Here is a 12,290-nt window from a genome sequence, read left to right as displayed (position 1 = left end):
TTCAAAATATTTTCCAATTTTCATAGTCATTTCTTCTTGAACCCATGGGTTATTTAGAAGTATAGTTCTTAATTTCCAAAGATTGGGGATTTTCTAGTAATCTTTTTATTTTATATCTTATACAGTATTTTACTCAAAAAAAAAAACGTGCCCTGCAACCTTTCAGTTTTTCTATGGCTCAGCACATGGTCAGTTTTTAGGAATGTTCCGTATGTACTTGAAAAGATCTGCAGTGGGTGGGTCTAGGGTTCTTTGTAGATGTCAGCTTTAGGTCAAGTTTGCTAATTATGTTGTTCAAATATTTTATATCCTTGCTGATTCCTGTCCCCCCCCATTTGTTCTATCAGTTACCGAGAGAGACATGTTAAAATTCCTACTAAAATTGTAAATTTGTCTATTTTTCATTATAGATCTGTCAGCTTTTCTTTTATGTATTTTGAAGAAATATTAAGAGCACACAAATTTAGAGTTATTATCTTTCTGGTGAATTGAGGCTTTTATTATAATGAAGGCTTTCATTATTATGAAGTCTTTTATTGTTGTGAAATCTTTTTTATTTCTAGTGGAGATAAATTTTACTTTTGCTGACATTAACATAGCCACCCAGCCTTCTTTTGTTTCACAGTTGCTTGACAGATCTTTTTCCATCCTGTTTCTTTCTGTCTTTCTGTTTCTCTGCGTTTCGGTGTGCTGTGTCTATTACAGGGGGTAGGCACGGAGTTTTTATTTTTCTTCTTAATGTAGACCTGAGCTGACATCTTCCTTCAAAGAGATCTTTCTTTACTTCTGTCAGGTGCTTGAGGTCACTAGCAATCTGGAATAATCTTAGTTGAATGTTAGGGATTGAGATTGTTTGAAGTTGAGCTGCAATCCCTTGAGGAACTGTTTTCATCTTGGCTAATTCTGTTCCTAAGAAGCAAGCCTTTATGGTTCCAATCCAAAACGTGGGGGCTCAGAAGGACCCCACCTCTGGGCAGGCCCTAATCTCCAACTCCTGTTCCTTTAGTCCCGAGCCTGGGGAGGAAGTGGGAACTTGTGAGGGGCTTGATTAGCTGGTACCTGGAGCAGCTGAAGGCCCCTTCTCCTAGTGATTTATTTTTCTAGACTTGGATACATTTCGTGGAGCCTGACCTTTCTTTGGCTTCCTCTTGGCTTCTTGAGCAAAGCTATGGCACATTGTCTCATGCCTGACGGCTCTCTCTGCTCCTGAGCCCCAGAGGTGCATTGGCAGATGCAGTGGTGCCCATTAGAGGGCCGTGAGTGTTCTAGAAGGCAGGCACAGTCCACAGGAAACAGTGCTGGAGTTGGCACAGAGTTCTAGTCTTCACTTCTGGCTGGGCCTACCTGGTCACTCTGGGCCCAGGGCAAATCGCCTTCCTTTGCTGGGCATGCCTGTTTTGACTACCAAATGGGAAGTTTGGGCAAGACGATTTCAGGAGCCTCAGAGATTTTTGTTTTCCTCACTGAGGATATATTTTCATTGATTTTGGAGAGAGAGGAAGGGAAAGAGAGAGAGAGAGAGAGAAACATAGATGTGAGAAACATCGATTGGTTGCCTCCTATACGTGCCCTGACTGGAGATTGAACACACAACCTAGGTATGTGCTCTGTCCGGGAATCGAACCTGCAACCTTTTGGTGTATGGGACGATGCTCCAACCAACTGAGCCACCCAGCCAGGGCAGGAGCCTCAGACATTTGATGGAATTGGCTGATGCGGGGAAGACAGAAGGGACAGGCATGGTGGAGGGAAGCGTGTCATTCTTCTTCTTGCCCTTCTCTATGCAGCTGCGATGGGCTAAGTAGGGTGTGCCCTGTACGGGGCCTGGAGCCTCATCTGTTGGGTTGGGTTTTTCTGCTGTAACAGAGTGCAGAGACTTCCTGAAGAGACCTGCTTGTCAGGCCCTGAGGGGAGCTGCATGGAGAGATGCAGACTCACCTGACTTCTGAGTCAGATTCACCCCAGGACTTCCTTCTCTTCGGTCCCACCCTTGGCCTTGCCTAGGCCTCTGTCCTAGCCCCCCGGGTTGTGCGCTCCCAGAGGCCAGGCACTGGGCTGTTCAGATCTGCCCTTCCTCCCTCAGCGCTTCTGCAGGTGCCCACAAGTGTCTGTTGTATGGAATTAGTGACCACTTGTGTTGGGAGATGTCTCGATGCTGATTTCTGGGAAGGGCCGGGGGTAGGGGACAGGAATGATCAGCACGGTGGTTCTCATGCCTTGGGAAAGCCAAACATGTTCGGGCCCGAGCTGGCTTTGCACTGGTGATAGTTTCAGAAAAAATGTTTCGTGCTAAACATAGATGTCTTGGGGGTGATGAGATCCAAGCAGTGACTGCTTGGCCTTGTTTGTCTGTTTCCAACCTCCCTGTCCCACCCCACACTGGAGCGCGCACAGTTTCTGTAGGAGGTTTCTCAGCGTTCGGGGAGTCCCAAAGTGGTAATTGCTCAGCCCTTGAGCTAATAATACCATGGGTTCTCCTGGCGCCTTTCATCCGAGGACCGCCTCACCCTCCAGTGTTATCCGATCCCCACACAGCTCAGCGAGTGCGATAACCCCTATAATTAATTAGCTCCGCCTCACTGCCGCGGACACTGTGGCTCTGAAAGAGGAGATCGGTTGGCGCTGGCACTAGGACAGGCCTCTTGGACTCCTGCAATCAGTGTCCTGGGCAGGAGAGCAGCAGGGATTGCTGATGGGTGGAGATAGGAACCCGAGTGGCTGGAGCTGGGATTGCTGGGCTTGTGGCTTGAACACCCTGAAGAGTGAGGAGCAAGTGGTGGCCAGGTCACAGCGGCTGGTGGATTACTGTAGAGTCATGAGACACGGAGCTTCCGTCCTTTCTCCAGACCCTGCCTGGCCTTCCTCCAAACAGCCTTGAAGCACAGGCCCAGTCACCATCCCAGTTCCCTGGGGGCATGTTCAGGGATGAGCAGTGGAATGATGGGGGATGTCTCACGTTCCCTGAGGAACGGTGGAAGGACTTTAGACTTTGGTCGGGAGGAGCGATCCCATGCTGCAGAATGAGGTCCAGTCAAGGAAAGTTACCGAGAAGCCACTTTTGGCTCAATAAAGAGGGGGCATTGAACAATCAGCGCTATCTCCAAATCGAAAGGGCTCCCGCTTCAGGAAGCGAGCTCCTCGTCGCTGGGAGTGATCAAGCAGAAGCAGATGCCTACTAGGCAGGCTTGTCATGGATGGAGCAGATGCCAGGGCTATCCGGTCGATGTGTAGGGTTGCTGCAGGCTGGGAGGTCCTACCTGCCCTCTTTGCCTCCACAATGGGTGGATTGAGTCCAGCAGCTTCTTGAGGTTCCAAGGAGGGTTTATTAAAGCACTGAGAGAAGCTTTTTCAACATGTCATTGAGGAAGAAGAGTGTGGTCCTCTCTCTCCTCTGTCCATGCTGGAGGGCCTCTGGGTGTCTGTGAGGACGACCCGATGTTGGTTTTGGGCTACCTTGTAAAGTAATGAGCTCCCTATCCCTAGAGCGGGGTGGAGTCTAGGCCGGAGAAGCCCTGCTGGAGGCATTGCAGGAGGGACTCCTGATGTGGTGAAGGGGCTGTACGAGGGGGCTTCTGAGCGCCCTTACAACCCAGAGACTGTGGATTTTTGAATCCCTTCACATGAACAAAAGACCGTTCCCGTCACTGTTACGCCACTTTTCGCCCAGTAAGGAGACAAGGTGAAGTTGTTTCTGTTGTTATGCCCTTAGGTCAGCTGAAGCTGTCCATCGATGCCCAGGACCGGGTTCTGCTGCTCCACAGTGAGTATGGTTACATGCCCGGTCCACCAGGGAAGGGGTGTGCCTGGAGGAGGTGTTACTATGGGCCAAGGCATCTTTTCTCATCTTTGTATAGTGTCCTTCCGTGCGTCCATTGAAAAAAAGTGGGTATTCACTCAGGACTCGTTCTAGAGACCCTTTCCTGGTCCTGCCCTGGATGTGATGGAGTTCACACACTGGCCGGCTAGAGCTGCTCCTGCACCTCAACATCACCCTGGGCCCCAGTGGGGGCTTCCCCAGCCTCCCTCTCTGCTGAATGACCTTAAGCAAGCTCAGTTTTCTCATGTGTCAAATGGCAGCAATAATAGTACACTGGGGCCTTGACTTACGAGTTTAATTCGTTCTGAGACCGAGCTCGTTAAGGAGCTCGTTAACTCAAATTACTCTGTCAACTCAATGTAAAAAAATCGGCGGAGAGACAGCTGGTATCTCAAAAATCTCGTTAGTCGGGACACTCGTAAGACAAGGCCCCACTGAACCTCTCTTGTTGGCTGTTGTGGGGATGGAAGGAGTTAATATGAGCAAAGCGCTTGGGACAGTGCCCTGTATGTAAGGTGTATTTTAGTGTTTGCTAAATCAGAAAGCCACGAATTCCAAAAACAATCATTGAGCGTTGGCTCTGTGCTAGGGGTGGGACACCAAAGGGAAGCACCTATTCCTGGGTAGGCGGTGCTACTAGGATGGCAGGGAAGACTTGACAATGGGGGTGATGCCCACACTTTATCCTGAAGGAAGAACAGGACTAAGCTAGGCAGAAGGGAGCAGGCAGGCCCGGCATTTGATGCAGGGGCAGCAGCAAGTGCAAAGAGATCAGCGAGAATGCGATGCATTGGAAGGACTGTCTAATGGGACTGGGGCATGAAACAGGATCGGGTAGAGGAGGGAGTGAGCCAGGGCCAGCTGAGGAAGGTCTTATGCCCCACCCAGAGGATCTTACACATCACCTGCCCATTTATCTCTTTGTTCATCCTTCCATCCAGCACACAAATAGTAATCGAGCTTCTGTAATGATCCCCTTTACTTGGACTCTGCTGTTTGGCCCAGCAGGCCCTGCCTCTCTCTCCAGCTTCCCTGGCTCCTGCTGCTAAAGCCACCCTCCACCCCCTTTTCTGTGCAGTGACGTGAAATTCCCTTGAATGCACCATGCTTTCTAATGCTCTGTGCCTTTGCACCCTCTGTTCCTTGTGTCTGGAACAGCCTGCCTTCTTTTTGAACTCCTTTACAAAAATAACTCTCTATAGAATTGTATCCCTGAAACCTATATTAACCAATGTCACCCCAATAAACTTAATAAAAAAATAAATTTTAAAAAAAGAAAGAAAAATAACTCTCCCTTCCTCTAATTTTGCAAGACCTATGCCTGCCTTCACCATCATTAAGACTCAGGGAGGAATCACCTCCTGGGCTGTTTGTGGCTTCCTCCTCTATGTCCTCATCACAGCCCTGACTACACTGTGTCGCCTTGGTCTGTCCGGGGTGTTTCTTCTCCTCCAGTCTGGGATTTCATCCCCTGAGAGCCAGAGTGACCCAGAGCTCATCAAGCCTGCATCCTCCCTCAGGGACCACACCCTGGAGGGGAAGGATGCATGCAGGAACAGTAACTAGGATACCAGGAAGCACAGACCAGCAGGCGCCTGGGATCCTGGGGTCTTGGCCTTGGGGGGCCCAAGGTGAAGTTCCCAAGGACCAGCAGAGGGGGGTTCTTTGCCCGCCAGAGCCTGACTCCAGCTGTGCAAACAGTTTTTGCAGAATGCGTGTTGGCCTCCGCTGCTTCATTTGTCCTGCACAGTTTGCTTTGGCTTCACCCCAGCCTCGGGCCTTCATCCCGTCCAGCCTGTTCCCCTCTCTCCTTTGGTTTCCCAGGCCTCAGGCCTCAGACTATGGGAGCTTCATCTGAGCCAAACCCCAGGCCTCAATCAAAACCGAACACAGAAGAAAATAGAAGAGACGCAGCTTCTATCTGGTCTGCTGTCAGATTTCTGCAGGCCTCAGGCCGATGGGCCATGCTTGCTTTCCTACCCAGACCCGAACCCCACCTCCACTATCCCTTGCCTCTATTCATTATTCTTTTCTTCAACAAACATTGTGTGAGCAGTTCCATATTTGCCAGGTATTCTATTAACCACTTTTGACACATTATTTCATTTAATCAGCACATCTACCCTGTAAAGTGAGTAGTAGTATCACAAACCCCTTTGAAAAATGGCGAATTCATTCTTAGCGAGGTGAAGCTACTTGGGCTGACATGGCTAGTAAGTGGCCGGGCTAGGCTCATCCCCAGGCCTGTCTCCCTCTGGACCCAGACTTTTGCCTGTTGTGCTATGCTGTTCGTCAGCCACAGCACAGATCACCATGCAGTGTACTCTCCAGCGTAGCCCCTCCGTTCCCAGGACACAGTCTTGTGTGGTGGAAGGAACCACTGGCCTAGGAATTAAGAAACATGGATCTGTCACCCCATTGCTCTGTGATTTTGAACACGTTTCTTGCTGTCCGTGGGCCCCCCTTCACAGCCTCCTCTTCCCCTTTCAATGAGGGTTGGACTCAATAAATTTTGTTCCCTTCCAGCTGTCAGAATCAGGGGATTGAATGCACCCTATACTGCCTCGCTGCGGGTGCTGCCTGAGGGTGCGAGGTGGTGGAAGTGGACTAGGCCAGAGAGGGGTTAATATCCAATGGTGGTTCTACGCATTAAGGGCCTGGTAATAATCTTTCCCACTCACCCGCTCCGACATTTTAATTCTCTGTTTAGTCATGGAAGGCAAAGGTCTGATGAGCAAAGCGCCTGGCATCTGTGATTCCTACGTGAAGGTAAATGGAGGCCGGGGCGGGTGTGGATGGGGCTGGGGGTGGTGAGGGGCCATGCTACTGGACTGAGTCCCAAGGGCCTGGGGCCATCTGAGGTAACAGTGACTGCCCCCTCATTTGGTCAGTAGGCATTTGTTTTGCTCAGGGGTGAAGCCCTGAGCTAGGATAGACCTCTTCCCTTAGCCTGGCTTGGTCCCTAGGGCGTCCTGCAAGAGTGAATCTTCAGGGTGAGCTTGGTCACCCGCACAGGTGAGCGCAGTGAGCATGTGGATGGCAGAAATCCAGATGATCTCAAGCCCTCTCATGAAAAGCGGTATCTTCACTCCTCTCCTCCCCCGAACCGGAGGCAGGATGGCCAGATCTGGGTGGTGGAGTGGAGGGAGTGCCTCTGAGGGCTGCTAGGTCCGTCCGAATGGGGCTCTTGCAACGAGACTGAGGCCCCATGGGGTGGGGGAACTACTGGCCAGAGCCAAAGGCCAGATGCCTCCCAGAAGGTGGCAGCCTCGATGCCACGCTGGTCAGAGGCCCCGGTGGGCAAGGACTCGGTCAGGAGCAGGGTGGGAGTCTGAGGCAGGGGGTGATTGCATTAGGGTGAGAGCATGGATTGGGGGCCTTGGCAGAGTAACCTGGAGCCTCTTGTGAAGGGAGAACTCAGCCGCCGCTGGGAACTTAGACGAGAGGAAGCCTGTGCTTTGGGGGCAACCTCTCTGCTTGGAGGAAGAGCAGAGATGGTCAAGATGTCCCCCATCTCGGGCTGGGCCGCTGGCTGCCTTCTTGCTACCACCCACTCCGGGGCCCTGGAGTCAGAGGTGTCTGATTCCACCCCTGGCCTGGGGCTCCTCGTTCTTCCCCAGCATCTGACTGAGGACGCCACTGCATCCTCTGCAGAGGCTGGTGAGAAGGACACTGGGAAGCCTTCGATTGCAGATGTGCAGAGCCAGCCTCTGGGCTTAGGCAACCGTCTGGCCACAAGTACTCACCTAACGCCTCCTTTTCTCCAATTCAAGATTTCTTTGATCCCCGAAGACCAGGGGCTGTGCTGCCAGAAGACACAGACCGTTCCGGACTCCAGAGACCCCGTCTTCCACGAGCACTTCTTCTTGTAAGAACCTGGTGCAGCCGGGCCCTCGACGGGAGCGGGAAGGAGTGCTTATCTGGAAACAGCTCTGTCTGCCAAATCTAGAACTAGATCTCAGCAGAAAAACAGTGACTTCTAAAGGATGTCTTTGTTTTCTCATTCCCTGTGTCCTTGCATCCCTGGCACCTGGCCCGGCCGTGAGGTCCTCAGTGATAAGGTCTCACTTGGCTGGTTCTCATAATTCAAATGCCCAGCCTGAGACTGGCAGCCCCTGAGGAGAAGGCGACTTCCCACTGTGCCTCGGGCCAAGCTTTCTCCGTTAGCAGGAGGAATTTTCCGAGCTGAGGGGTGTTTTGCCTACCCCCCTCCTTTAAAAACTCGCTAACCTCTCTGAGCCCTGGCTTCCTTATTTGTAAAATGGGGCCAATCATAGTGCCAACCTGAGAAAGCTGAGGTGTAGATGAGACAGTAACACTGAGTGTTGTCGCTATTATTTCTTTCCTCGATGCCTGAACTCGGTAGCCAATGGGAAGATAATAGACATTTTGGATTTTTCTGTTAGTGCAAATTAATGATATTTTTTGTGTTTTTCAAATGTCACAAGGTAATTTTGCTTATTATAGAAAAGCATCAATTATAGATAATCAAAAAGGAGAAAAGAGAAAAATCCTTCCAGCCCTACTACTCACGGATAGGTCTTGATTTATTTCTTTTCAGATGTTTGAATTTGTGGGGAGCTGGCATATGTCTGTGTGTGTGTGTGTGTGTGTGTGTGTGTGTTTATAAAAATTGAATTGTTCTATAATATTCTGTGGGAACCTCCCTTCTGTCCTTAATAACATAATGCAAACTCTTTTATGTATGTCAATACTCACTTTCCACACTATCTGTGCTTGAGTTTTTCAAACAGCTCCTCATGTTGGAGGTGTAAGTTATTTCCAAATTTTGCCATTGTGTTGGACTCTATGGGGTCTGGTCTGGAGCTCCACTCTGCAAACACTCGGGCCTTCTGCTTTGCTTTGCAGTCCTGTCCCAGAGGACGACGAACAGAAGCGCCTCCTGGTCGCGGTATGGAACAGGGCAGGTGACTCCAGGTGAGGGGAACTGCCGAGCTGGAGGAGAGAGCCTGTTCTGGGCCTGTGGGTGGCAGCCAGGTGGCCAGCATGCAACAGGGGCTCAGTTAGTGGGTGAGTGAATAGCAGTAGCAAAGCTAAATGGACCACCAAGCCCCCGTCACTCCAGGTGACGCCAAGGATCGTGTTATCAGAGAGCATTTGCTGTGCCCTTGGTATCAGCAAGACACTGTGTTGGCCTCCAGGGATGCCAACCTGCCTACATTCTGCTCTCAAGACACCTCCTTTCAGTAAGGGACACCAGGAGACAAATTACAGTGACAGCATGCATAGCCTCGGTCCCACAGGAGTAGAAGCTCCATGAGAAATGGGCCCATTTCTCTTTTACGCACTCACTGTACCACGTGCCTGGCATATCGAAGCCTAGTGACTATTGGTTCAATGAATAAAAGAATGAAATGAGTAATAGGACAGTCAATGTGGGCAGAGGGAGAGTTCATTGTAGGCTGAGGTGGTCAAGGAAGCCTTCGTGCAGAAAGGGGGATTTTGAACTTGGGGCAGAGATCAAGAAAAGGACAAGGAGAGAAGGTTGGAAAGGGTATTCCAGGCAGGGGCACAGCATGAGCAAAGGCAAGGAGGCAGGAAAATGCGTGGTGGGCTCAGGCTGCCATGCGGAGGCCAGTTTAGGAGATGCGGAAATTTTGTGTAGGAGACTCCAAACAGGCTGATCTTGCAGGACGCTTGAGGCCAGTCATTAGTAATAGTGTTTAGTATAGAGCAGGGCAGGAGTTCTGGGTACAGGAGGGTGAGGATCGCTGTGGAGGAAAGGGGGTGAGAGCACTTGACTGATGGTCATGGCCGACTGGGAGTGGCAGGGGCTCATTCACCTGGTGCAGCCTAAGAAATCTGGGAGACCCTGTGGCCAGTAACATTTGTCAAACAATCATAGAACCAAATGGTGACCAAAAAAGGGTCTAGGTCAACCGTGGGCAAACTACGGCTCGCGGGCCGGATCCGGCCCGTTTGAAATGAATAAAACTAAAAAAAAAAAAAAAGACCGTACCCTTTTATGTAATGATGTCTACTTTGAATTTATATTAGTTCACACAAACACTCCATCCATGCTTTTGTTCCGGCCCTCTGGTCCAGTTTAAGAACCCATTGTAGCCCTCGAGTCAAAAAGTTTGCCCACCCCTGGTCTAGGTGAATGAAAACTAGCTCAACTCACCTTCTGAGGCCCAGAACATATTTCCAGGTTGAATCCTTTTTAGTACCCTAAGTTTTATAGCTAGTATGCTTTCTAAAGTTGAGCCTTATTCAACCTTCATAATGAAGGATTTGTCTTTTAATAGAGCACCTATTTTTTTAAATCATGGAATGGAGCTCATGGTGCTGGAGGTCTCCTTCATTGAGCTGCCGTTTCCTGGGTACCAATGTGGCAACATCGTCATAGGTTCTGGGGACACATGGGGTTGATCAGAGACCATCCTGCTCCCCGGAGGATCACTGATAGAGACTTGGGGGTGTGGGTGAGGAGGAGGACGTCACCTTGAAGATAGGAGCCACCATTTACTGGGTGTTGACCACAAGACAGGTGTTAATAGGGTATTACCTCATTTAATTCATGAAACAACTCTAAAGGGAGTACATGTTTTATCTTAAGTGTTCAGAAGAGGAGGCTGAAGCTAAGAAGGAAGTAACTTGCCCAAGGTCATACAGCCATTGAACAGTAGAGCCGGGATGGGAACCCAGGCAGTTAGACCCAGAGTCCTCACTCTCAACACTATATTGCTTCCTGGATGCTCAAGTCAAAGGACAGAAGAAAGAACCAGTGGAGTGTAGAGGGGAGGAGGCAGGGCAGGACCGTGGGTGGATCTACAACCTCATTGGTCTTGCCGGAAGGTCAAGTACAAAGTAGGGACCGGCTAGAGATAAGGTGAAGAAGTAGTCAAAAGCCCAATCTGATGAATCTGTAGGTTTTCTCCCAAGGGCCAGTGGTTCTCAATCCTGAATATATATCAGAATCACCTGGGATGCTTGTGAGGCACACAGATTCCCAGGTGTCATATCCGAATCTTCATGGGTGGGGCCTAGGAATCTGCATTTACAAAGCTCTCGGGGAGAACCTCATGCAGCCAGCTTGGTGTTTGGTAATCTGGCAATGGGGATGGACCGAAGGGTGTTGAGCAAGGGGATGACAGATGTGCATTCTAGATCTATCCTTCCGGTAGATCTCAGGAAGGCTGAGGAGGAACCAGGAGATGCTTGTGGTGATTGGTGAGAGAGATGATTTAGGGATAGAGGGGCGGGAAAGAGACCCAGGACGTAGTTAGGAGATAAACTGATAGTACTTACTGGTGATTTGGGCGTGAGAGCAGGTGGGAGAAGTCAAGGATGACTCCTGGGTGTTGGGTGGTGTCCCAGACTGAGCCGGAGCGTCCTGGAGGGGAAGGGAGCCAGCTCTGGATATGGTGAGGTGGCAGTGCCTGGACAGCAGCCAGGGGAGGGCTGCGAGGAGAGCTGCCTTTGCTCTCCTGAGGCTCAGGGGAGAGGGAGGTCTGTGCCCATGGGTGCAGGTGAAAGCCATGACCACCGAGGTGGTGGGTGAAATTCTGAGCAGGTCAGATGCCCAGGAAGAAAGTGAGTGCCCAGGACCAAGGGTCAGAACCCTGTCTTGAAGGGGAAGCCCGTAAGCGACAGAGGAGGGGGTCAGAGAAACATGTGGCAAGCCCACTGGGTGGTGGCAAGGAGTGGAGCAGGTGCTGGAGGCAGACCCCCCACTGGGAGCTGTCGCTCCCCCCACCGTGAGCCACCCTCCTGGGAGAACAGGGCGAGCCCGAGGGCTGCTGGAGGCGTCAGCAACGCAGCTCACAGTTTTTGGAAAAGAAGGTGAGGCCGGAGAGTGAGTCAGCATGACAGCATGACAGAGGCCATGAGTGTCTCCACTTGTTGCCTATTTTGGGAAAGTGAGATTCCTTATTAACAAAACACAGTTGAACTTGTGGTCACAGTCCCAACCCAAAGCTCAAGAGGGACAGAGCGGGCTCAGACAGGCCTGTGTTTCGGAACAGAGGGCCCTGCCGAACAAAGCTGCCAGCACCAAGCCACGGCTCAGGGCTCAGGGCTCAGGGCTCAGGGCTCAGGGCTTGGCCGGTAGGAGGCGCAGTATTGATCCATCATCTGACCCAGGAGGCTTCTGAGTGGGAGGAGGCAGACAGAGCGGTGGCAGGAAACTCCTGCCCTGCTCCACGCTCTCAAATCAAATTGTGCTTCTCTGAAGGACGGACCCTCAACTTATCAGCATGAAAGACAAGTACAGGAGGAAGGAAACAAACATTGATTGAACTCTTCTCTGTGCCGAGCACTTGACATACATTATCTCATTTAATCCTCATAGCAACCCTGAGAGGTAGGGATTATTATTGTCCCTCTTTTCAGAGAAGAGGAAAGTGAGGCTTCTGCAGGCTCAGGACATATCACAGCTCATGTTTATTAAGCACCTAAGGTCCACTCCTCGCAGGCATTAATCTAAGCATATTCCATGCATTATCTAATT

At 50.7% G+C, this 12,290-nt stretch overlaps 1 protein-coding gene across 1 annotated transcript in view; it reads left to right on the top strand.

The window, feature by feature from the left end:
• RGS3 (regulator of G protein signaling 3) overlaps nt 1–12,290 on the top strand; it is a gene marked incomplete at its 5' end in the record, with an annotated part of 113,794 nt that overhangs the window by 4,959 nt on the left and 96,545 nt on the right. Inside the window, 4 exons of the mRNA XM_081103390.1 lie at nt 3,710–3,760; nt 6,528–6,586; nt 7,591–7,685; nt 8,687–8,755. Coding sequence (XP_080959516.1) covers nt 3,710–3,760; nt 6,528–6,586; nt 7,591–7,685; nt 8,687–8,755 — 274 coding nt within the window. The remainder of the gene's footprint in view (nt 1–3,709; nt 3,761–6,527; nt 6,587–7,590; nt 7,686–8,686; nt 8,756–12,290) is intronic.

Source organism: Myotis nattereri (genome assembly GCF_964212035.1).
Source record: "Myotis nattereri genome assembly, chromosome: 12".
NCBI lineage: Eukaryota > Metazoa > Chordata > Mammalia > Chiroptera > Vespertilionidae > Myotis > Myotis nattereri.
This window is presented reverse-complemented; position numbering and strand designations above follow the sequence as displayed.